Source organism: Lepisma saccharinum, chromosome 23 (genome assembly GCF_977018435.1).
Source record: "Lepisma saccharinum chromosome 23, izLepSacc3.1, whole genome shotgun sequence".
Classification (NCBI taxonomy): Eukaryota; Metazoa; Arthropoda; class Insecta; order Zygentoma; family Lepismatidae; genus Lepisma; species Lepisma saccharinum.
In genome coordinates this window covers 46,257,649-46,284,639 of record NC_139251.1, presented here as the reverse complement: position 1 = coordinate 46,284,639, position 26,991 = coordinate 46,257,649, and the positions used below count along the sequence as shown (strand labels likewise).

General features: G+C 37.8%; 2 protein-coding genes across 3 annotated transcripts in view; one reads left to right on the top strand and one right to left on the bottom strand.

Annotated features, from left to right (window-relative positions):
* Rrp4 (exosome complex component Rrp4) overlaps window positions 1–17,897 on the bottom strand; it is a 33,407-nt gene extending 15,510 nt beyond the window's left edge. The window contains exons 1-2 of the mRNA XM_083144293.1: window positions 17,652–17,897; window positions 654–891 (exon numbers count right to left, since the gene is read on the bottom strand). Of these exons, the coding sequence (XP_083000419.1) occupies window positions 654–891; window positions 17,652–17,776 (363 nt within the window). The 5' untranslated portion in view covers window positions 17,777–17,897. The remainder of the gene's footprint in view (window positions 1–653; window positions 892–17,651) is intronic.
* Window positions 17,898–18,222: 325 nt separating this feature from the next.
* LOC146005366 (target of rapamycin complex 2 subunit MAPKAP1-like) overlaps window positions 18,223–26,991 on the top strand; it is a 49,581-nt gene continuing 40,812 nt past the window's right edge. Inside the window, exons 1-2 of one of the 2 annotated variants that reach the window (XM_083144576.1) lie at window positions 18,223–18,657; window positions 24,362–24,508. In XM_083144576.1, the coding sequence (XP_083000702.1) occupies window positions 18,585–18,657; window positions 24,362–24,508 (220 nt within the window). In that variant the 5' untranslated portion in view covers window positions 18,223–18,584. Of the gene's footprint in view, window positions 18,658–24,361; window positions 24,536–26,991 lie in introns of both variants that reach the window. The other variant, XM_083144574.1, reaches the window with a different exon arrangement.

Here is a 26,991-nt window from a genome sequence, read left to right as displayed (position 1 = left end):
GAGGCATTTTGCCAAACTTCCGGGCTCTAATAATAAGTTATCATCGGCGAAGAAGGAAATATTACAGACTCATTTCATAATCATGCTCCTCCAAACTTGACTAAAACCAAACAAAGAACAAAGTTATGTTTTTCATTGATTTCTTCTCTACACTTGGTGCTACAAAGTACTTGTAGTGAGAACTAACATGCATTTTTCTTGTTTCGCATTTACTACATAGTAGAGATGGCATTGATTAATCGGTACTCTATTAGGATTATATAATGAAAAAAAAACTAACATTTTAATAACAGCATATGAATTTAGTAGTAAAATTAATGAGAATTTTACTGATCTCACATATTGATACATTAACAGCAAATCAGTGCAAAATCTGGCCACTTCGTTATAATATTTATGCATGGCAAGTGATAAATGTATAAATATGCAGTATATTATTTTAAATAAAAAAAGAACACTGCAGTCCCCCAGTTATAAACATTAATAAGGGCTGGTTAACGAATCAGTAATGTTCTTGCAATTTTTTATCACATTGGCAGAATTTCAGTTATCAGTTTCAGTAAATGTTATATAGCTACTGTATCCACGTATGTGGTAAAATTCTTGCTTGCTTGCAGCCTACATGAACTTAGTTTTACCACCTAATCACTTACCAATTCACCTCCAGGCAAATTTACTGATGACAGCAGCAGATGAGAATCCAATCTAGAGTGGGTGTCAACTTTCCATCTCCTCTGCTGCACTTCTGTTATTCTCCCAACCACAACGTCCCCAATTTCTCCATTGTAGCGAGTTTTCAAGGGTCGGACCGAAATCAGTTTGTTCACTTGCTCCACAACACCAGCCACAGAGGCTTTCAGTTCCTCATCCTCCATGTACGTTCCATGGCCTCTGGAAGCAAATTAACATTTTTACCAAAGAGAATACAGGGTGACCACTCTAGGACCATGATAAAATTCAACTTTAATTATAGGTTTTCAAGGTGAACTTCCCAAAAAATCAAGGCTACAAGAGATATTTTCTCTATTTCAACCTTACATATTACTGCCTCTCTCAACCCTCACACATATACAAAGAAATACTATATAAAGGATCTTTGTGATTCCAATGTATACAAAAATTCTAATTCAATTCAATAAAATGGCATATATATTTAAAATATTTAATTTAAGGTGCAGAGTTTACATTCGCCATTTCACATACTCAGACTCAAAACATCTACAACCAGTTACAATGTTACGGGATACACTAATACACGAAAAATTGTAAATTATATAAGAATTTCAAACTTAAATTTACCTATTCAACTTCAAGATATCTTCCAACAATCTTCCTCGTCAGAAAGATTGTTCTGTAAAGGACACTAATAAAGTAAACTGAATGAGAGAACCCTGTTTAATTTTTTCCTTCTAAATTGTGAAAAACGTATATCAGGACACTTATATGTATAAATTCAATGGGATTTGGATTAATAAAAGTTGCAATTTTTCACGTCTGTGGAGAAAAAATCATGTTGTAGAGTTCACGGATAATTTCTGGAGCCAGTAATTCACGCATAATTCCCAGAATTCAAGGAATTCCCGGTGAGTACCCACCCTGATTTATAAATATGTATAAATTCAATAGCATTTGGATTAATAAAAGTTGCAATTTTTCACGTCTTTGGAGAAATAATCATGCAGAATTCCCAGAGTCAATAATTCACACAGAATTCCCAGTGAATAGACACCCTGGAATAGGAATGTTCATACTTACTATAGACCTGAATCATACAGTGTATCTTAGATAGATAGCTTTCAGACAAAAGTGACAATTGACACGGAACACATCTGTGACAAAGCATTCACTGTGCATGCACAAGTAAAATTACCAGATGACAAAGTTTAAAAAAAGAGGACACTTTTAGATTTCACAAAAGATTTTACAGAAGTGTTATACTAATTAGCAATTCTCTTAGTGGCATAGTGAGAAAATATTAATATAATGTTTCAGGTGCAACTTCCCACCATTATTTCCCAACCGTGTTTTCCACCCTATGAATGCAATACACAGTTCCTGATAGCAGCTAATTCCATATTAAAATTATGAGCCTAGCACCTTTTAATCACGATGATTCTGCTTTCTGCTGAAGTTGTTTAAACTGATAACATTCTCTCTCCATCTAGACCCTTGTCTGGTGAAAGTAGTTTTCACAGGAAGGCAGCTTTCAGATGGAACTGACATACAACAGGTGACGAGCAAAACATGTCGCTTGTTGCCTGAATGCCACTCGGACTGGGTTGTTTTCTCAAAAGCATGATGCACTACCTTGCCTTGGTCTGCTGCTCATTCATAGGGTTACCAGACATCCTATTTTACCCAGATACGTCCTCTTTTTTAGTTCCTAAAAGTGGTCCGGGTGGGTTATTAGGAAAATGGGGAAATCTCCTCTTTTTTGGGTTACAGACAACTGCTTCAACTTCAAGATTCGTAACAAAACTTTATTCATGATTGGGAAAAGAGACACGCGGTAGTATATAAATACGGAGAAACTAGTACTCACTTTTATCCGCGAAGCTGTTTTTTCTTCTTTTTCGATTAATTTCAGTGGCCACTGCCACCATCCTCGTTGGAACTTGCTGCGCTGTTGCTTGGCGTGCGTCTTTTTACAAACTTTATATTTGTAAATATCTGTTACTGTTGTTTTCGTGTTCGAGTTTAAGAATTAAAATTGTGAGAATAATGATAGCAACACAAAAATTCATAGTCTAGTTTTGTGTTCTTTTTTTTTAAAAAAAAAAAATATATATTGAAATGCCGAATGTTTAAATCAAAGATGATGAATACTACATACATAAATTTTACTTGCAAATTATATGTGAGTTGGTGTTTTAAGTCCACTTTATGCACAGTAAGGCTAATCGGGACTGGACCTACAGTTTAAAGTGGGATCCGAACCACTTGTGCCTCCACCGGGTATCGAACCCGTGACCCCTTGATTACAAGGCAATGACGCTACCACTGCGCCGTGGGGGAGGCCCTTGCAAATTATATAATATATGTTGACCCATCCTGGCTATTCACTTCTGATACTTAAAAGCAAGTGGAAATATTTCATATCGATTAGAATTTTTTAATAGAAGAGGTAAGGTAAAGTTCCCCATGCCACGAAGGCACATTTTAGGGAATGTGGGGGAAAGGTCACTCACATTCTCGATCTTTGCCATTTTGTATCAGCACCATGCTCCAACCACCTCCCCCACCCCCTCTAACCATTGATTTGAGGCTGGGTGAGCCCCAGAGCCATATTTAGAAGCAAACTATTTAATATTTCAGAATGGTGGAAAATACGCATTTCCATTTGTACTTTATACTTATATAAGAGTTGAAATTTATCGTGTGAAAAACTAACATCTTTTTGCATGATAAATTTCAACACTTTTCTTTCATCTGGGTATTGATTGAACAACATAGCCAGAAGTCAGACACTCCTGATACTCCTCTCTGGCAAGGCCAATGTTGACAGTACATCTCGTAATTTTTTTAAAAAACGTACCCTTTTATGCATGTGCCATAATTAACCCCATAAATCATATGTAATACATAAAACCATGTATTTACCATGTGAAAGAAATTTTGCTAGACATTACATGTGAGTAATTCAATGTCAGATCAATCAAAAGAATAAGTTTTTGACCTCACCAGTTCTGATTTTGATGAAATTTGGTACAAAGAACACATATCACTAGGTAAGTAATTCTGCCAATTTTCAGATTTTTATTTTTAAAATTGTCCAAGATACAGACACAATAAAAATCAAAATTTTCATAAAAAATTAAACTCACATACTTACAAATGGATGCAACTTTTACCCTAATTGTAGTAGAGTGAAAATTCAAACACCGTTGAAAAGCTAAGGAGTAGAGCTTTCCATTGAGCACCCTACATGACCTATTTATGACAGATTACATTTTCAAGGTAACATGCCAACTCAGGATTGGATTGGATTGAGTTGGTGTTTTAAGTCCACTTTATGCACAGTAAGGCTAATTGGGATTGGACCTACAGTTTAAAGTGGGATCCGAACCACTATGTGCCTCCACCGGGTATCGAACCCGGGACCCCTTGATTACAAGGCGAAGATGATGCCAACTCAGGAAATTATGAAAAACTATATTTTATTGTCACAAGATTCTTCTACCCATGTACCAAATATTAGGCTGGCACTGTAATGGCAAGGCACGGACACACACGTACAGTAATACTGTTTTCCAGATGTGATAATTTCACAATATGTGTTATAGTGGTTTTAATTGTACTACAGCTTATACATACTACTGCCACAATGTTCCACTTTCATAATGACAAGAAATGTAACAGTTCACGCAAGTGAAGCACTTGGTTAATGATAAGGTTGCAAACCTTAGGAAAGTGATGCCATCTTGGTGGTGACCATCTTCTTTTCACTTGGCTCCATAGAATATGTCCGACCTGTTGTCAACACAAAACACACCCAACCCACCACTGGTTCATACACAATTATCTTCACTTGATAACTCAGGTTGTCCTGCCTCTGCATCTGTTTCAGTTATAGATGATGGACCTGGCATTCTGAGAGCGATTTTCTGCATTAACTACATATTTTCTGTTCTAATGTTATATTTGGACATATCTGAACCATCCAAGACTGTACTTTTCTCAGATTCTTTCTCCACCTTGTGTGTCCACGTTTACCCAGTGGATTACAACAAAAAATATGGCTTTTAAAGTCCATTTTGGTTAATGAATGAAACTGTTCATGTTAATTTCAATTGTGCAATGAACCACACACTCACAAGCTTAGAAGTGAAATAACATTATTATTATTCTTTTCTGACCCTATCAACTGTTAGTCTTTCTGAATTTTTAGCAAAATATATTTAGTTCACTATGCACTTATTTTTCACAAAAAAGAAAGAGAGATGAAAAAAATTACATATATATGTAGGATGAGAAAAGGTGCCAAAAGGGTGGATAAATATAAATGATGAAGGAGACAGTAACCACTTACCACACAAAGAGAAATAGTTTGATATTTCGTGACATATGTAGCATTTTCAACAGAGAGGAAAGATAGATCGGCGTCACATAGAGCAGAGGCACTGAGTACTGACCGTAGTGTCTCTACGGTCAGTGTTGCCAGAAATAGTCGATAGGAAACAAAAGTACTTTCACCAGTGTTTACTGCAAGGTGGGTGGGTAGTTTCGGGGAGGAGAGGAAAGGGTTACTGGTTGGCTAGGTTGAGTCCGGGGGGGGGGGGGGTATAGTGGCATGCATGCCTGCTATATAGGTTATATATATATATATATACAGGGTGTCGCAAAACTCTTTCAACAACGCTTGGGTGCTGGTAGATATCATAAAAACAAGTAACTTTTCCCTATAAAGTTTACCTCGAAAGTGCTTAGTTTCTGCGCTATAAGCGCTTAAAACCTATCCTGTACGTATGCAACCCAACACAGCAAATGCTTGCTCTGACATTACTACTAGGGGCGCGTGGCAGGGTTGGCACTAGCGTTCTTCGTTAAGAGGGACGACCTCAAAGCAACAACTTGGGAGTCTTGCCTGAGCAAGATCCAAAACATTAATGATACTTGCGATGTTGTAAGAAGCATTGACAGGATTTATAAACTGATCAAGACAAATAATGGGCAGACTGAAATTCAAGATTACTCATTCCAAAATATCTCCATAATTGATTGATTGATTTGGTTTATTTTAATTCACTTTTCTGCCACCTTTGGCTAATCGCGAAGATGAGGATGATATAATGAAATAACAAATGACACCAATGTCTAGGCCAGGATTTAAACCCGAGATACCGGCGCCGTAGCGAGCTGTGCTAACCACACCACCACGGAGTGTTTCTTCGTGTATCATGCGATATCAATAATTGCAAGGGACACTTGAGAGAGGGGAAATCCACGAACGAACAAATGTAAACATGATGTGCTTTCTGCCTCGTTTCGAACATTTGACATTCGAACAAAAGCTGCTGGCTGCTAGTGCATTACACAATTACTCTACCATCGTGGTTGCAATCACACTCGCAGCAAAACATGTCTTTACTGCAGATATGAACTTTCCTTGACAGTATATTCGTACTTGATTTTTCTAACGCTACTATTATTCCAAGAGTCAAAATAATTTGTTAAGAGCAGAGAACTAACAGACGTTATAAATTCAGTTTTGTTACAGTGTTCTTTTTACGTTAAGTTCAATGCACCAATAGGTGTAGTGGTGCAGTACCTGCTCCCTTTTCAGAAAAATCGGAACTACGAAGACGAATGATCCAGTGACATATTTCTCAAGGCCGGAGCTCTTATCAGGATCCTTCGATAGAGATCATGTGTCGATCACTAAACATACTCGATCACCAAGGCGACTCAATAGACTTTTGTTGTTCGCAAAATTGTTTTTTGTCATTGTGCAATACGAGTGACCTTTACAGTTCAGCGCTTGATATAAGTATGGATTTCTTGACTTTGGATTTTAATAAGTACTAATTTTAATGTGTGAATTTATTCATTTCAAAACGACGTGTTTCATTAAATTAAAAGCAGACCCACGTGGCGGAGTGGTTAGAACATCGCACTACGATGCCAGTGGTCTTGGGTTTGAATCCCGGCTTGGACATGGATGTTTGTGAGTGTCCATTCATCAATTTCATCATATCATCACCCATCCCCATATTCGCAAATTAGCCAAAAGTGGCACAAAAAGCGAAGTAAAATAAATCAAAACAATCAATCAAACATTAAATTAAAATAACCTTGCAATTACTTCCTTATGAGACGAACACGATTAGCAATAACGCTAGCACTGATAGGAATAATTTTCAAGTAAATTGTAATAAAATTACAGTCTGCGTGTTCAAAACGAGGCAGCAAACACATCATGTTTACATTTTTCCGTTCGTGGATTTCCCCTATCTCACGTGTCCCTTGCAATTATTGATATCGCATGAGATACGAAGAAACACTCCATGGTGATGTGGTTAGCACAGCTCGCTACGGCGTCAGGTGTCTCGGGTTTAAATCCTGACCTAGACATTGGTGTCATTTGTTATTTCATTATATCATCCTCATCTTCACGATTAGCCAAAGGTGGCAGAAAAGTGAATTAAAATAAACCAAATCAATCAAGCAATCAATCAATTATGGAGATATTTTGGAATGAGTAATCTTGAATTTCAGTCTGCCCATTATTTGTCTTGGTCAGTTTATAAATCCTGTCAATGCTTCTTACAACATCGTAAGTATCATTAATGTTTTGGATTTTGCTCAGGCAAGACTCCCAAGTTGTTGCTTTGAAGCCGTCTCTCTTAACGAGGAACGCTAGTGGCAACCCTGTTACGCGACCCTGGTAGTTATGTCAGAGCAAGCGTTTGCTGTGTTGGGTTGCATATGTACAGGATAGGTTTTAAGCGTTTATAACGCAGAAACTAAGCGCTTTCGAGGTAAACTTTATAGGGAAAAGTTACTTGTTTTTATGATATCTACCAGCACCCAAGCGTTGTTGAAAGAGTTTTGCGACACCCTGTGTGTGTATATATATATATATATATATATATATATATATATATATATACTGTTTGCTAGATCATCAAATTAGCATAGTTATATTAGTGAAATAACAGGAAATGTAAAATGGTGTATCGGCAAGCTTTCTCATTGGCTGTAATAAGGTCTGCCATTGGCTAAGAAGAAGCCCTGCCATTGGCTCTAATAAAAAGCTTTGCCATTGGTTAAGAAGAAGCCCTGCCATTGGCTCTAATAAGAACCCTTGCCATTGGCTAAGTAGAAGCCCTGCCATTGGCTAAAATGGCTGCAGTTTCAATCTCTGATCTCCAAGATTTGTTGCTATTAGGTGCATCCAGAAAGTAAGTTTCCCTGGGGTCGTGCACAAAAAGGAAACCTTATTTCATTCAATGATTTATTGCCACAGATACAGCACTTGTGCAGTAACTTATCAACACAATTCCCGCTGGAATTCAGGCACTTCTCATAGCTTGAGACCAACTTCTGTATATCTGCATCGTACAAGTCTGCCGCCTGGGTGGCGAACAACTGTGTGACAGCCGTCTGAACCTCTTCCTCGCTGTGAAAATGTTGACCGGAACATCTTCAGGTGCAAGAACAGGTGGTAATAACTGGGAGCGAGATCCGGGCTGTACGATGGATGATAGAACACCTCCCAACCAAACCTGTTCAGAAGGGCTGCGGTGCACCTAGCCATATGCGGCTTTGCATTGTCGTGCAACAAGATCACCCTGGCACTGAGCTTACCACGTCATTTATTCTGAATGGCTTGTCGCAATGTCCCCAGTGTTTCACGGTAATGGTTAGCGTTTACAGTCACACCACTGGGCAGAAACTCGATGAGCAGAATGCCTTGTCTGTCCCAGAACACCGTGCACATCACTTTTCGCGCCAACACAGTTTGAACTCCGTTCTGCATGGAGATCCACTGTGACGCCAATGCATGGACTGCTGCTTGCTTTCTGGGGTGCTGTATGCAACCCACGTTTCATCCTCTGTGATGATCCGGTTGAAAAAATCATCATCATGGTAACGCTGCAGAAATGTCAGCACCGTGCCCATGGATTTTCCTTTGTGTTCGGGCGTCAGTTGTTTCGGCACCCACCGGACACCCACTTTCCGGAACAAGAGGCATTTGGTAACAATGTCGTGCAACAACGACCGAGAAATCTGCGGAAATGGCTGCTGAGTTCCGTGATCATCACACGACGATCCTCCAATATACGCTGCTACAACTGCTCCACAAGCTCGTCCATAACGGCCGATGGCTGCCCACTGCGCTCGTCGTCATGCACATTTTGCCGGCCTTCAGTAAATGTCCTGCACCAACGACGCACCATCTGCTTGCTCATGACGTTTGGCCCATACACCTGGCACAGCTGACGATGAACTTTGATCAGCTGTATGTTTTGTGCGTTCAAGAACTCTATAACCGAACAAACCTCGCACACAGCAGGAGATGGAATAAGAGTCGCCATGTTTCATCGCTGCCACGACGCTACTAAGGACATTTGGGAGGCATCTTCTACGACATTCACTAGCCAGGGCATGTGCCTCTCACGCATGCCCAAAACCGGTTTCAATATGCATGGCCTGCCACCTGTGGGGAAACTTACTTTCTGGATGCGCCTAATATTTACTGATGAAAATTGTGCCTATCAAATAAAGTTGTTGTCACATAGCAGCATATTTTTCATAAATCTTTTGATTTGTTATAAAATATACACATTTCATGTATAATAAATCCAAATCCACAAGGTATGAAATATTTATTGCATGATATGTGTCTGTGCTTTAACTGCAGTAGTACGCAGCATGACACTCCCGTTAATCCTGCACTGCCTTGCCATTGAAGTGCCAGCCTAATATTTGGTACATGGGTAGAAGAATGTTGTGGGATGGCATTTTTTTAGATATTCAAGATCAAAGATCACAGTGAATGAGCTTAAAAATGTAATCTGTCATAAGTAGGTCATGTAGGACCATCAATGGAAAGCTCTATTCCTTAACTTTTCAATGGTGTTTGAATTTTTCATCTACCACAATTAGGGTAAAAGTTGCATCCATTTGTAAGTATGCGAGTTTGTAATTTTTTACGAAAATTTTGATTTTTATTATGTCTGCATCTTGGACAATTTTCAAAATAAAAATCTGAAAATTGGCAGAATTACTTAATTTGTCACATGTGTCCTTCATACCAAATTTCATCAAAATCAGAACTGGCGAGGTCAAGAAGGTGATTGATCTGACACGAAATGTCTCATGTCAGTAATTACAGTAAGAATGTGATGCACTTTTTCTATGGAATTATACTACAGGGTCCGGCGGAATGAATAGCCTGATTTGAGTCACGTAGTACGGCATCGCTGTTGCGCCTGCGCAACGACGTGTGTGCGCGCTGCATTGAGGAAGGACTGCCATTTGTAAGTATGGCCTTGTGGAGTTCGGAACATCGAGCATTCGCCGTTGAGCCGTATTTAAAAAATAACGAGTCTCCAATCACCGTGCAGTGGCTCTTTCGTCGCCACGCAGCGGCTCTTTCGTCTTTCGTGGGCCAACATCAGAACGTCCCGGATCATAGGATGATTGTACGGTGGGCGCAACAATTCAGGACTAATGCATCGTGTGCAAAAAAGAAAAGCCCGGGGCGACCAAAGACACAACGGACCCAGGGGCGAGTGGAGGAGGCCTGTCAAGCACTCATCCGAAGTCCTCGGCGTTCTGCTGCCAGACATGCCTTGGCGCTAGGAATGTCAGATCGTTCCCTGCGGCGCATCATCCATGAAGACCTCCACTAACCGAACAAGATAAACATGCCCGACGAACCTTTGTGTTGCGTTGCTTGTAACTTTTAGCAGCCGAGCCGCAGATGCGAAACAACATACTGATGTCGGATGAGGCTCATTTTGATCTGCACGTTGGTGTCAATAAACAGAATTACAGATACTGGGCGCTATTTAATCCTCGTTGGCTGCATGAGCAACCCCTGCACAGTGAACGTGTGACGGTGTGGTGCGGTGTGGCATCGTTTGGCATCATCGGTCCATATTTTTTTGAGGATCTTCATGGACGTGCGGTAACGGTTAATAGCGATCGCTATGTCCAAATGTTACATGACTTTCTCCTTCCAAGGGTGATCAGAGACATATGGTTCCAACAGGACGGGGCAACAGCCCACACGGCCCGCCGGTCCATGACTGTCTTGCGGCATCATTTTCCTCGTCTATTGATTTCCCGATTTGGGGACATTCATTGGCCATCATGGTCGCCAGATTTGACTGCCCCTGACTTCTTCTTGTGGGGCTACCTGAAAAGTCAAGTGTACGCTACACGTCCTCATACCGTGGCTGAACTGAAGGCAAGGATACGTACAGCTGTGGAGGCGATCCCATTGGACATGCTGGAGCGGGTGATGCGAGCTTTTGTTCGCCGCCTGGAAGAATGCACTGAACGTGATGGCGACCATCTGTCGGGCGTTATCTTCAAAACCAAGTAAAATGGCATATATGGTATGTAATGGCATCTATTATTCTTTGTTTTCAATGTGTGTTTCAATAAATTATTCGATTTGTTTCGACGTTCTATCCTTTTTATATCCTACTATTCATTCTGCTGGACCCTGTATATTGAGGACTATGTATTGAATTTGTGGATGGCAGAGAACATATGCAAATGATGTAGTTAAAGGTTTTTTCTCTTTTCAGCTTCCATTAGAGAATGATTCTTGCAAGGTTTACAGAAGGGCAAAAAAAAAAGTTCCAAAGTTTTAAAATGAGGTTCAAACAAAAAAGCTGTAAAATGCTTGTTTCACAACTGTAGTTGTGTTTCTGGATGTAAAAATGTTACTTGTACAAAAAGAAAGAGTGCTGAAATGTTAGGGCAATCAAACAAAACCTGCCTAACCTACCTACCTATCATATATGTCTTCACATTTAAAAATACTGCATATATGTGAAACAGAAGATGAAGATACGTAAGTACGAAGGCACTGATATTGAACAAGCATTGCCCATAGCTTCCACTATGTGACTTGAGCTGCAGGTTATGCAAAAGCAAGGAAAAGCACGAGAGTTTATGGCCCTGCAGAGGCAATGACCACTCTTTGGAAGAAATAATGGTACTAGTTTACTATCCTTCGGACAGATTTCTACAGAAGAAACTACTTACTGTAATAAGTTCCTGTAGTATTGTCTAACATCTGGAAGGTGTTTTGTGTGATGTGGGAATGTTTCATAGCGAAATTCAACCATTGACGCATAGCCCCACAAACCATTTCCAGTAAGGTTATGTTAGGTACGGTCACAATAGGTTACAATGGTTAAAAATTGGTTTCGAAAAAATATGCGTAGCCCCACACACCATTCTCGCATAGTCCCACGAACCATTGACACATAGCCCTACGAACCATTTGCAGAAACGTACGTTCTTCAGTTATAAACACACTTTTTTTTAAAAAAAAAAATTGATCAAAAAAACGTGAATACACATTAAAAAATGATCCGCGAAGCAGATAGGTAAGTACAAATGTCAAAAATTGACGAAACTCAGAAGTTATAGGTGTCTGAAGGATAGTAAACATTTACCGAAATAATTACCCCAAGTATGTCTATTTCAATGTGTTTCTGTCTCCTCAAGTTATTGTTAACTTTGATAACATCAATAGAGCAAAACTGAAGAAATTCATGTTAGATTGAATACAAAAAAGTTAACGTTTTTTGTATTTAGTTATTAAAGGCCACTTCCCTGTTACTCTTTTAAAAAGCTAATCATGATAATGAAGAGAGATGACGATTAGATGAAACAAAGCATGATAAAACATGTATAGCCTACATGCAAAAGTCCTAAAATCACACAGCTTATAATGTTCCCATGTCAGATGCCATTATAGCAAACTACAATTACCCACACTTCTTAAATTCCATTAAAATCACCTACATGTGATGGAAGAGGTGGGACTGCCTCACCCACCCAAAAAAAAAAATATCCGAAAATGACATTTTAAGTGATTACGATACAAAATGTTGACAAAATTTAGGTATAAATTTACAACACCGGAAGTATTTCCAATTGCTTTCAAATTCAGCATACTCACTAATTTTGGCCTCGTAATCACGAATCTGCAGTTAACCTTCGAGCGGGCGCGCCTGCGCAAAATTTACGCCAAAAGTAATTTTCTTTAATTTTCTTGTGTTTCCTTTGAAATCGGCGACCTATGCTTTTTATGTATTCCTCAAGGAGGTCTTTTGTGTTGCATATTAGCAGTTATTGTTACTAATCCATATGTTATACTCTTTCAATTGTTGTTTATTTGAGATCATAACACAGTGTCGTAAATTTTGCGCTGCGTGCCTGCTCCTGTTCTGTAATTTTCTCGTCTGGTCATTGTTGAAAATGAGTCGACAAAACGTAGACGTCACCGAAATTCAGCGTATCCTTCAAGTTTCTTCTGATGAAGAGGGATCAAATGAATTGGACAGTGATAGTGACTTAAGTGACGAATATATAGAAGTCAATCAATATGACAGTGAATCGGAACAAGAACTTTCTGATACTGAATATGAGTGTTTTTCAGTGGATAGTTTTTTTGTTGGTAAGGACAAATGTATTAAATGGAGGCATAGAGTATATGGACTGGGTTCAAAGACTAAAGCCGTGAATATTGTGAAAATACTGCCGGGTTTGAAACAATGTGCTAGATATATTGAATGTGAGGTAGATGCTTTTTTGAAATTGATAAACATTGATATGGTGGATGAAATTGTAAAATACACAAATATGTATATTGATAATCACAGGCTTGTGACTAAATATGTGCGTGACAGAGACTGCAAAAATACTACTCGATGTGAAATTATGGCAGTTTTCGGGCTGTTACACACAATTGGGATCAAAAGGGTCTTCAAGAAGACACAATGAACTGGAATGGGGGACTGAAGTTAAACAAAGAATGGAAGAAAGTGTTAGAAAGAGTGGAAAGGACAAGAGAGAAAGAGGAGAGGAGAAGGAAGAAAATGAAGGAAAAAGAGCGTGATATATAAAGCCCAATCCACATTGTATATGAAAGTATATATTTTTCGCCTTTTAGGTGAAAGTATAGTGAAAGCCACCTGCGAGAAAGTTCCAAAACAACTTTCTATTAGTCTGGAGGGAGTAATGTTTTGTGTATATAATGCCCTGTTTTTGGTATCTTGTTACTTTTGTACTTGATACAGAGTCTGATGAAGACCTTGCTAGAAGGTTGAAACGTTACGTTTAGTTTATGTTTTTAATAAAATAAATTACTGCCTTGGTCAGCATATTTATATTTTTTCATAATAATGGAAACAAGGCTTAATGGTGTTATCAGTGCAGTGTCAACGATTCTACATCAGACTAAAATACAGCACAAACAAGTAAAACATTTCATGTAGTGAAATTTAAACAGGTAAACTGTAAATATTTTTAACAACAAGTGAGGTTTCTTGAACTTGGAATGTAAAGTGTTTATACATATACTTTTAACATTTAGGTTTTCAGCAGAAATATCTGTCGTAAAAAGTTCGACATGCGCCTGCTGATGAAAAGCGTGGTGCGCTATAAATATGTAATAAGTTACGTACTGTATTTTTTAATTTTTTTTTTTCAGCATTCTAACTTGTATTTCAATATGTTTCATTTATATTAACCTCAGATATGATATAAATAAATGTAGACCCAAAAAATTTACGTTTATATTATAAAAATCCTTGCTCGTAATGAATGATACTAATTGACGTAAAAAATGCATCACGCGCCCGCTGGTGGCACGATTATGAACGCGCCCGCTAGAAGGTTAAAAGTTGGAGGTCATGTCTAAAAATTGCAAAGTAACCTTGTCAATTACTGCTATGATTGGAGCGATTTTACAATACAGGGAATTTCTCCATTTTGTTTGAAATTCGGCATACTCACTAATTTTGGCCCCCTAATCACGAATCTGCAGTCAAAATTTGGCGCTCACACGTGGAAATAGCAAAATAATCGAAATTAAGTTCTTATTTCCACACCCTCGATTTCCAAATTTCCCGCCGGTTCCGGGCTCCGCCCCTGGGGTAATCGACCTACCGCCCCCAACCGCTATCGCGGCCCCGCCTATATCTATAGACTCCCTGTTAAGGGCATGTTAGAAAGTGGCCGGATTCACCTGCCCCCAAATAAGCGCCAAATTTTAAGTGCAGATTCGTGATTAGGAGACCCAAATTAGTAAGTAACCGAAAATTCAAACAAATTGGAGAAATTCCCTGTATTGTTAAATTATACCCTATGATTCTCCATACACTAACATGGAAACGATATAAAGAAGTCTTCATTTCCGCACAATGGTCTTGCTACCAACGTTGGTCAAGTGTTGTGCAATAAGTGAGAGCGTTGATTTACGTGTGAGAAAATGGCATCTTGCGTAAAGGTGGAAAACATGTTTGCCTCACGAACCATTCATGGTAAGGTAAGGTTAGGTAAGCATAGTTAAAATTAAGGGTCATGCAAAAAATTCTTCATAGATCAAGCGTATTCACTCAGTTCACGGACCCACTTTTTTCGACTTATTTTGCAATTTCTAGATGTGACAGCCAAATTTTAACTGCAGATTCGTGATTACGAGGCCAAAATTAGTTAGTATTCCGAATTTGAAAGCAATTGATTATACTTCCGGTATTGTAAATTCGCTCCAAAATTTATTATGATGGAATAATTTTTAGGATATTGTAGCCTATAATGTGCTTAACATCAGAGGTTTTGTCTCATTGTTCTAGGACTTACCAGAGTTGAGATAAAAAGTTGCCGCTAATGTTCACGAATGGAAAAATGACGAGTGCCATTATAAAAAAAAATGCAGAGCGACTATTTTCACCAGGTGCGAAGCTAGCTTTTGAGCTATTTTCACCAGATTTTAAATTTCATGTGTATGATCTACAACCTGGCCTGGCCTGCTAAATGGATGTGTGTATTCTTTAGTTGTTGATGTGTACGAAGCTTATGTCGGTGTGCATTTATTTTCGTACAGGAGACAAGTACTTTTTTCTGTATGCCATGGAGTTGGAAAAATACCACACAGCGATCTGATATGAACTGGTGCTCCTAATATGTCCCTTGAGTATGAAAGGGTATTGATATTACATTACTAAATGCTTTCGTTGTTAGGTTAGGCACGTCAGGTTTAGGGCGCATAAATATTACTTTTGTAAATACTTCTCAACACCTGATCATGTAATTTCTGGTCTTCAGCACTTTCTGCTATTCCCTTAATCCCCTTTCCTACCTTCAACCTCTCACCTACACACCCCTCCACCTAGCAGTGCCTCATGCAGTCTGTTGGACATATATCAGCAGTGTGGTAAGGAGGGTGCAAGCGGTGATCATCTTGATTTGGTTTGTTATGTATGAACAATGGTGTTATGTTATGTTGTTGTGGAAGAACAATAATTACTGTTAATGTGAAAAATTGAAATTATTTTTGTGAAAAAAGCAAAATGCAACCTTGAAGAATCTTTCGCAATGCGGAATACGTAAGTAGGAATGTTAAAAATTACGAAAGAAACTAGTGAGAGGTGTTGTGCACATACTACATTGTTACCAAAATTATATATATATTTTAAAGGCTGCGACTATTTTCACCAGGTGGTGAGAATATCATGCAGGGCTATTTTCACCAGGTGCTAGAAACAGCATATGTGGATATTTTCACCAGCAAAAATAATTACCTGAATCATAACATACTACAACATTATAGTTTATCTTATTGGTACTAATCTGATATTCCCCGGACAGATTTCTTATGTCAAAAATTCACAAAACGAAAAAGTTATACGTGTCCGGGGACTATCAGATTTCTACCTTTCTTTCTTTTAATCAAAAGATATCCTGGTTTTACGTGACAAACTTTGACTTGAAAACAGGTATTGGGCCCTGAGGATGGACCAGTATGTTCGAAATCTCCTATCTGGTTCAATCCATATCGAGTGGTACAGAAAAAGAAGGAGCGATTTTACAATACAGGGAATTTCTCCATTTTGTTTGAAATTCGGCATACTCACTAATTTTGGCCCCCTAATCACGAATCTGCAGTCAAAATTTGGCGCTCACACGTGGAAATAGCAAAATAATCGAAATTAAGTTCGTATTTCCACACCCTCGATTTCCGAATTTCCCGCCGGTTCCGGGCTCCGCCCCTGGGGTAATCGACCTACCGCCCCCAACCGCTATCGCGGCCCCGCCTCCGCTCCGCTCCGCTCCGCTCCGGCTTCCCGCCTATATCTATAGACTCCCTGTTAAGGGCATGTTAGAAAGTGGCCGGATTCACCTGCCCCAAATAAGCGCCAAATTTTTACGTGAGCGCCAAATTTTAAGTGCAGATTCGTGATTAGGAGACCCAAATTAGTAAGTAACCGAAAATTCAAACAAATTGGAGAAATTCCCTGTATTGTTAAATTATACCAAAAAGAAATATTGGTTGCTTGACCATGTTTTAAAATACGGAGTGACTAATTTCACCAGCTGGTGAAGCTAGCTTTTGAGCTATTTTCGCCATATTTCAAACTGCATGTGCATGATCTACAACCTGGCCTGGCCTGTTACATGGATGTTTGTATTCTTTAGTTGATGTGTATGAAGCTTACATTGTTGTGCATTTATTTTTGTGCAGGAGACAAGTTGGGAAAATACGACAAGGTGTTCTGATATGGACTAGTGACATTACATAAGTATGAAAGTGTATTACATTCCTAAATGCTTTCGTTGTTAGGTTAGGCAGGTCAGGTTTAGGGCTATCAGCATTAAAATTACTTCTGTAGATATTCCTAAACACATGAACATGTAATTTCTGGTCTTCAGCATTTTATGCTCTTCTCACTGCCTGGTGACAGAAGTAGTCGAACCACTTTTAATTTAAAATGGTAGAAAGAAAAACAAATTTTCGAGGAGTACAAGAAGTCATTTGGGTTAAATTGTATTTAGGAACCGATATTCTAGCAGCATCTATATGTATATCTCATATTCATCTATCTACTTTATAATATTACTTCCTATGCTTCAAATAGCGTTGTTAAGTTAAACATTTAATACCATCGTGTTCCTACCTCATAAATCCTGGATTCGAAGTTATGACCTCACCAGGAGTGTAGAAACGTGTCTCATCTTCTGGCGCAGTTACAACATTTTTAATTCGTCTGCACGCCAACCTCATGTGTACACAATTGGACATTTTTACTATAATGCGAACTCGATCAAAATAAATGCAAAACAACAGTTCTATGCAGAGTATATAATAAATTACGTCTCATGTTCATGACGTTTCTTCCTCGCTGTTAAACTAAAGCGCTGCTTGGCGCTGTAGTCGAAACAAAACAATAGCGATCAGCGAGGGGTGTGTGGGCGATTGCGGTCGTCGTGAGTAATTTGTTTTTTTGAGTTCATGGAGTTCAAGGGTTCAAGTGTTTCTATTACAGGCGAAACTTGACAAAAAATAAAAAAAAAACATTATCGTACTTCACTCCTTCAAAATAAATTAAATTACAAGTAAAATATGTTTATAATTATTTTGTTAATATCTTTAACATATCGTACTTAACAAATTTCAGGATATGTTAAATATAAACTGAATTTAACTTGTACATAAATTAGCTGTTTCGATGATGAGTGCAAGGGTACTTTGCGTGTGAACGTGGTTAACTTTTCATCCTGTGGGTGTTGAGAAATGCATTCATATTTTCTGACGTTTTATGTGCAATGTTGGGGAGTACGAGAAAGTTAGACCGGATGAAGTCTGGAAGCCGTGTAAAGAAATGGATGGCATTGTAATTATTATGAGAGATCTAATATATTTAAAACTTATTTCACTGAATATTCGTTGAAAAGCACACAAGGAATGGAGTTGTCAGTGTTCCTACTGCAATCCAACTTTCTGTGTAAAATATCTCTCATACACTGTGGAGAATGGATAATACAACTTGGATGAAAGTAGTTTTAGAAGAAATCTAATTCTGAAAGGCTAATAAAAAGGAATAAACAAAATGGCTATGTATGATAACAAACACTGGCTGTTGTCACATATCAAGAATTCTTTTATATCTTCAGATGATACAGGTAATTGACAATTGTCAGACCTCTTTTAATTGTGATATTTAAGAAATATATGTAATCATTGCGTGTAGGCGATTCCTTCACTAGTGTTAACTAGCAATTTTTGCAATTTTTCTTTAGCTGTTATTAGTCTATTATAGTTAAAATTTGGGGAGCGATTTTACAATACCGGGAATTTCTCCATTTTGTTTGAAATTCGGCATACTCACTAAATTAAGGCTCCTAATCACGAATCTGAAGTTAAAATTTGGCGCTCACGTGTCAAACTTGCAAAATAAGAGGGTCAGTCATCGCAACCGACAATGCACAATTGCTCATTATTTATCGCAAGATTTTCCGTTTCGAATACTTAAAGAACGAAATATATATATTCCTGATATTACTATGACCCTAAAATTTAACTATGTTTCCTAACCTAACCACGCGCCAGTGGTTCGTGGGGCTAGCGCCAATGGTCCGTGAGGCTAGCCATAATTCAGGAATTTCTATACGTGAGCGCCAAATTTTAAGTGCAGATTCGTGATTAGGAGACCCAAATTAGTAAGTATCCGAAATTTCAAACAAATTGGAGAAATTCTCTGTATTGTTAAATTATACCAAATTGGGGTACAAAATGTTCTGGTGCACATATGATACAGGTTGTTTAGTATATGCCAATTCTACAAATTCTATGAAAGTTATTTCAGTTTAAAAATTGCTGTGCCAATTTAAATCCTTAATGAAACAGTTGGAACTCGAACAAAATCCATAACATAAAATATGCCTTGTGTTGTGATCTAGTGTAAATTGGGGGAACGAGTTTACAATACTGGACCACTCTCCAATTGCTATGAAATTTCGCCTACTCACTAATTGAGACCTCCTAATCACGAATCTGTATGTAATAATTGGTGGTCGAGTATGGAAATCGAGAAAAAATGAAATAAACTATGTTTTCTTAACGTAACGTAACCCTACCATAAGAACAGTAGCTGCACGGAACATGCCATTCCCCCCGAATGGGTGTCACTTTTCGCACAACACTTTAGCAACATTGTGTTTCGATGTCACTGGAGAGAGCTTTTTGATGTTAGGCAAGGCAAGGTATAGTTCTATTAGCCAAAATATTATTTTTTCTTTGTATTTATGCTAATGGAACCTAACCTAACCTCGTGGGCATTCCTCGTCTGACGTCAATATTCAAGGTTGCAAGATTGTTGTGCGTAAAGGAAGACCATTAACGAATTGCGAAAGAAAGATGGTTCCAAATTGCTGTGTATGGACAATCAATGTGGTAAATCGCAAGGTTATTTTACAAGTTCTACACGTAAATGTACAATTTTAACAAGTGACCGCCAAATATGAACTACAGATACGTCAGGACACCGAAATTAGTAAGTAGGCGAAATTTTATGGAAATTGGGGAGTGGTCCGGTATTGTAAACTCATGCCAAATTGGGTCCTTATATCTGGTGCAATTTTTTTTAACACAACAGCATAGCCAACCTGGAGAAGAGCAAAAAAATCTAATATTCCACCTTTTATAGTATAGTATTGGTTTCTTGTTTACTCAATCATTGTGTTTGTAAGATAGTCAACTTGGTTACAAAGTTTATTTTCAGTCACAGTTAAAATTGTATAATGATTTTTACAAGTTTTACAGTGGTGTGAAGATCAATTTCATCATACTAGAAATGATTGTGGAACTAAGCTTGAAGTTCAGAGACTAAATTTGAGACTGTCCTATTCTCAAATTGTCATGTTCAAAGTTTGTTATTGATGTTGTTTTAACTTATGCATGTTTGTTTTATATATATATTGTTATAATCATCTTATCACGCTGTATAAAATACAAGAAATCAAATTGCTGTAACCATAGCAACGAGAAATAATAAGTACTAAAAAATGGTGATGGAAGTTGTGAGATTTTCTGCGCCTGTATTGTATTTATTTTAAATATAACGGTTATCGTTAATTACGCAATTTTATTTGCATTGATAATCGTTCTGCAAGTTTAAGCGCAGCGACGGTTATCAAATTGTGCATTTTAAAGATGCAGAGAGTACTCATTTTTTGATGAATTACGAGGTGTGGCTAGAAAAAAACCGGACTGTTGCTACAAAACCTTTTATTGGTTATTTTGTACAATACGAACATTATCCCATTCAAAGTACTCCCCTGCACTATAGATACACTGCTCCATATGAATCTTCCATTGCTGGAAGCAGTGCAGGAAATCATTTTCTGAAACAATGTTCATGACCTCCGTCGCTTTTGTTTTCACTAATACTACGGTCGTAAATCGGGTTCCTTTCAGTGCTGATTTGACCTTTGGGAATAATAAAAAAAAGGTCGCATGGACTGAGATCCGGCAAATAGGGTGGATGTTCTAACACTGGGATTCCATACTTGGCCAAAAAAGCATTGACTGGCAATGCCGTGTGGGCAGGAGCATTGTCCTGATAAATAATCCATGACTTCCTTTTTCACAAATCAGGTCGTCGTCGTCTTACTCGCTCATGATGGGTCATCAGCACCGTAATGAAATAATGTTGATTGACAGTTTGACCTTGGGTACCCAATTCGAATCAATTCGCCGACATTTGCAATGTTTGATTCAGTTTTTGATGTGCAAGGCCATCCAGGATGCGAGTCGTCCGCGATGACTTCTCGTCCCTATTTAAACCTTTGAAACCACTCAAACACTTGAGTGAGTGATAAACACTTATCTCCGTACACTTCCTTCAACAAAACATAAGTTTCTGTGGTGTATTTTCGGAGTTTCATAAGAAACTTCACATTGATACGCTGTTCCACTTTCACACTTAACATTTTTCCGATGGAGCACAGATGTACGGTTTACTTCGTCTACAAGCTACAGTGGAACTGAACACCACTCACCCTGGGCTATCACACAGTCGATAGGCAGGATATCACGTTATACAATCATGCACTGCTTGACCTTGACATGCTTGCCGTTTGTCGACAGCAACATCAATCCGGTTTTTTTCTAGCCACACCTCGTATGTTGTGAAAAGTAGTTTTGGAAATGACCACGCTCATAAGTCATCACTAGAGCTCGGATTTGTATGTAATTACATATTCTATTCCTTTCTAGATACCAGAAGCGTGCGGTAAAGGAAGGCGGAGCAAGCTCAGCTTGCATTGTTTTTCTTTTTTAATAATTTTGATAACCGAAGTTTGTGTTTTCAATGCTCTTATACACCTTGGAATGGAGTTTATCTACTTTAACATATTTACATATGGAGAATTTTTTTTCCTGTTGTGTTGGCTGCACCCTTCGAGAGGTTCTGCAAGGCAGCACAGCTGATCTGCATTGGAAGGAAGAGGATAACTTTCCTTTCTCCCCGCAGACTTGAGACTTCCAGAATTTTCTAAATACAAATCTTAACCTACTCAAAAGCATGTGAATAGTGATTGTAAGCTCTCAGGAGTGTAATTCTAATGCTAGAAGCACTAAACTTGACCACCGTAACCTGTTAATATAAAATCTATAAGAACAGGATGGACAGTTTACAAAACACATGTGTATCATTATATCAGAATTGCCAACAGAACTGGGGCCATAATTTTGAATATTCACTTATTTTCACATTGAAACATTGTTGGCATAATGCTTCAGAAACTTGTCAATACCTCACACTACAGTGTTGAACAGTGTAAGAAATACAAATACATTGCTACACAGTTGAAATGTGCAATATGAATTTACTTCCTGTAATTTCCTGATAATAAAAATGTAAAATAGTTCATGTTTACAAAAAACAGAATTTATTTATTTATTTCAGATACAGCACTGAAAGACCATTTTGTACTTAAACTGTAGCAACAACAACAAAACGACAATACAAGATGGCAGAGGAGAATGAAAAGAAACATTACACGTACATTCTTAGCGATTGTCAGAAACTGTGTTCAGACAAGAAAATATCAATATTTACAGGCAGGCTATTATATAAGTGGGGGAGTAAAGTAGATAGACCTCTGTAGGAGGGAGAGCCATGTGGCGGGAATGTGAAAGAGCTTTACGTTGTGGGTCGACTGTGTGGGGACTCATACATCAAATTGGTTGACTAGGAATTAGGTTTTTATTTTGCTGTTGATGATTTTATGCAAAAAAGTTTCATGTCTGCTAGTTCGTGACAAGTGTGTGGTGACTGGATATTCAAATTAGATAGATTATCTGTTTTATTGAGGTGTCTGAGAGAAGGTATTCTATGGCAAGAAATAGCGAGGAAAAAGCTGAGGACAGAATCAATCGTGGAAAGATTAGTTTTAGAAGCCATAGTCCAGATGGGAGAGCAGTATTCACAAATTGGGGGAGATACAGGATTTGTAAAATATGCTAATGGATGCTTGGTCTTGGATTTCAGGGAACCTATACAGAAGACCAAAGAGACGTATGGCTTGTTTAGTAGTATATGTAATGTGCTCATTGAAGTTTAGTTTTTCGTCGATGATAACACTAAGATCTTTTTGAGAAGAAACCTTTTTGATGGGACTGTTTTCGAGAATTGCACAGTTGCTAAAAATCCCAACGTGATATGTGCAATCCTATACAACTTTTGACAGCTACTTTGAAACACTGTCCCATATGTTATATTTGTCTGAGTGTCACACAGACAATTGACATGAAAAAAAGCTACCTGGGAATTATCAACGGCCCAAGTTCCTTTTGTTTTTTTCCTGTACTGGGATTTGATAAAATTGAATACAGTATTGGGAAGTCTAAAATTGTATTGAGTTGTGGTTAAGATTTGTTCACTATAGCTCTTAAGAATTATATTTTTGTATGCGTGAAGTGTTGTAAAAGTATTAAAAGTAATGTGGTCATTCCCATCCAGGATGAAGTCTGAAGCATTAATTTGTGCATGCATGAATAATTAAAGCAAGTCTAATTGTATTGGTTAAGTACAGCCTCAGTTTTCATCTTAACCTGCTGTGTAGTAGGGGTTTTTAATTCAATATAAATATCATCATCCTCTGCCGTTTCCTACCTCTGGCTGGGTCGGCATAGAAGTCAAGCCACTCCATTTTTTCCTGGTCTTCCACCATTCCTCTCTTTCCACCGTGTTCCAATCTTGTCCTCTTCTCCTAACACTCTCCGCTATCTGCTCTTTCCACCGACATCTTGGTCTTCCCCTTGGCCTTATTCCCACTCCTTGTGCATTGTAAGCTCTTACTGGTAGTCTTTCTCCATCCATCCTCTTCATGTGTCCGAACCATCTCATCTGTGCCTGATATAATAATATATAATTTCTTAATTTCCAGGTAATCCTAAGTAGGGACAGATTAAATAAATGTTTTAAAGGGGGGGAAAGGTAAGGTGAAGATAGAGGAAAGAAGTCATGAAAGAGTCAAGAATTTTGGATTTGTTATTTTGGTAGACACCCTGTTATACTTGTAACTTTGAAATATTGCTTTGTACATAGAAAAAATATGAATAGTAATAATAGATATCGTGCTACCTAATATCACATACAAACAAAGTGATTGTCATGATTGTTGTCAACTTTTCTGTTTATGAAACACAGTAAAAACGACATGAAGAAGCACTGGGTAAAGTAGATGAAATGCCTGATCAGTGTGTTTTATCAGTGGAAAAGTTAACACCAAGCAAGCCAATATAATCTCAGTTTAAGAGTTTTTCTAATGCATTGCATTCTTGTATACTTAACTATTATGAGTCCATGTTTTTTTCTTTCAGGAATGTGTGAAAAGATTATGCTAGGAGAAGATATTCCAAAGAATTTAGGAAACCTATCAAAATTTGATTGTTATCCAGGGCTAGAAAGCAGTGATGATGATGCAGATGAATTGGATGGCTTGGCCCACTCGTTTGATATTCAATCGGGTATGGTGTTAAGTACTTCTTGTAGAAGTAAGTCAACGAGCTCGTCTCCTTAGTTGCAGTCTTTGAGACAATTGAGAACCTTTCTCGTTTCCAAATCTGTACAGTGTATAACTTTCCAGCTTTATAGGAACCGAAAAATAACCCACTCAACTGGAAAAAAATATTATTTTTTTTTCACTTGCCAGGATCTAGGAATGAAAATATATTCCACCCCCCACTTGAATTAGCTTCTTGCTAGTAGTGCAGCAGCTCCACTACAAAAGTTACGGTCCTTTCCGGAAGAAAGCATGAAACTTGGCATGCACGTAGCTTTCATGTATACGCTTCAATTTGGATGTGGGAACACGTCGAGAAATCATTGTTTTCCTCCAAATTGAACAAAATTCAAAATGGCAGCTAAAACAAGCGTAACTTTGCTGCAGACTTAATCGGTTGACACTGCAAGGTAATATAGGTGTCCACATATATGTTTTAGAGTACTAGGAATCTGAATTATCAGATTTGGTATACAATTACAAAATGGCTGCCAAAATCCAAGATGGCGGCCGAAAATTCCAGAATTTGCTGCTAAAGTAAAACAAAATTTATGTTTAGCAGCGAATTTGGGAACTTTTGGTGAACCATGAGCTGATTGACACATAATGTATTACATCATGTACTGATAAAACAAGTTGTGATGGAAAAACAATTTTTTTAATATTTTCAAACTTTAAATAATTTCTGTTTTTATTCATTCATTCATCCATTCATTGTTTTCTGCCTAATTGGCAGGTTTTTCACTGCAATCTCCAGCTTTCCCTATTCTCTGCCTTACGCTTCGTAATAGCATACGACCTTATTATTAAATATGAATGAGAGAAGGTTAATGTCAGTGAATTAGCATGATATGAGATAGTAATGATTCTTCAAACAAAGCACGTGACTGCTGACTGGCTGGCTTTTGATCTTCCTAAAAGAGTTCCTGCCTTTGAGTCCCAGTCTGGGCATTCTTTATGAATGCCTCTTCATTAATTCCATCTGATCATCACTCATCCTCACTGTCACGATTAGCTAATAGTAGCAGAAAATCTTAGTGCAAAAATACAAATGCAAACACAAGAGAACTATGAAAATAGGAATTGTAGCTTTCACTGGTTCGAAGAGAACTATTGTTCCCTTTAAATAATTCTTGTAGCTTTCCTAGGGGCGAATATTGAGGTTTTCTTTAGCAATCAGCCAGGGATTTCCGGGTAGGCTTCCGAGCTTTCGAGAACTAACATCACTCTCATCTTCAGGGATAGAAGTACAGAGACTCGTTAGGGTATTATTATATGTATTAGGTGTGGGAGGAGTACGGTTTAGGTGGTGGGCCAATCAGGTGCCGTCTCTACGATGTCTGCGCTCTCAGTTTGATGAGACGGTCCCAGTAATTTGATGATTTATTGATGATCTCGGCAGTTGTGAAGTCAATTCTATGGTGCTCCTGGATGGAATGTTCTGCTAACCTTGATTTTTCAGGATCAAAATTCTTGATGTGGCTGGCAAGTTCTTTGTTCAGTCGAACAACATTGTTGCTTGTTTTGTACTATTAACACTGGGGTTTTCTCCTTGGTCCGTAATTTATCATTAAAAAAAGGGCTGGTAAAGTTTGCAATTTTTAATTTTTGTTATTTAATTTTGAGGTATACTTCACAGTGAAAGGGTTGATTTTCATCAGTTCAATTAAGACAAGGCATTTTTTTTAACGTTGATCGAGTAGCCCAATTATGAGAACGTTTTAAGACATGTATTTCATAAATCCTTACAAAATTAAATATTACTATGTGAGAGCCATGTTATCTTCTTCTTCCTGTTATCTATTCACCATGTTTGTTTTTTCAAGTACAAAATGAAAAACTTATCCTATCTTCATAAAAGCAATAGTTTTGTGTTCAGTCAAATGATTTGTCATGGCTGGCATTGGTGATATTGGATAATGGATAATATTTTTTTAAAAAAATGAAATCCCAGTTTCACTTTGAAAATTTGTTGTGTTTCTGTTTATTATGATTTTTTTTTCTGTTTTTAGCTTGTGTGAGTTGCATTTAAAAAAATGATGGATGGTTTTATGTCCTAATGTTTATCATGTCATGCGTCGTTGGTGATAGTAATTGTACGTTTTTATGTTAGGAGTGTTAGGTTGCTACCGTTATAATTTCCACCTTTGTTATGTATATGCAATGATATTTTGTTAAATAAAAAGGATGAAACTGCACTGGGATATGAGGAATCGGAGGAATGCTGATCACATTCAGTTACTTGTGGTCGGCTCATCTTGACATACATTTTGTGCAATGTAAATCATTGAAATCTGTCTATTAAATTTTAAAAATAATGAATGTTTTTTAGCAATATGTAACCATTCCCTAAGATGCTATTTTTTTGATAGGTTAGAATTAGTCAGTATATGCTCAGTTAAGTCTGTAATTTTCACCATTCAGTTAGTTCCACCCTTGTTATTATTA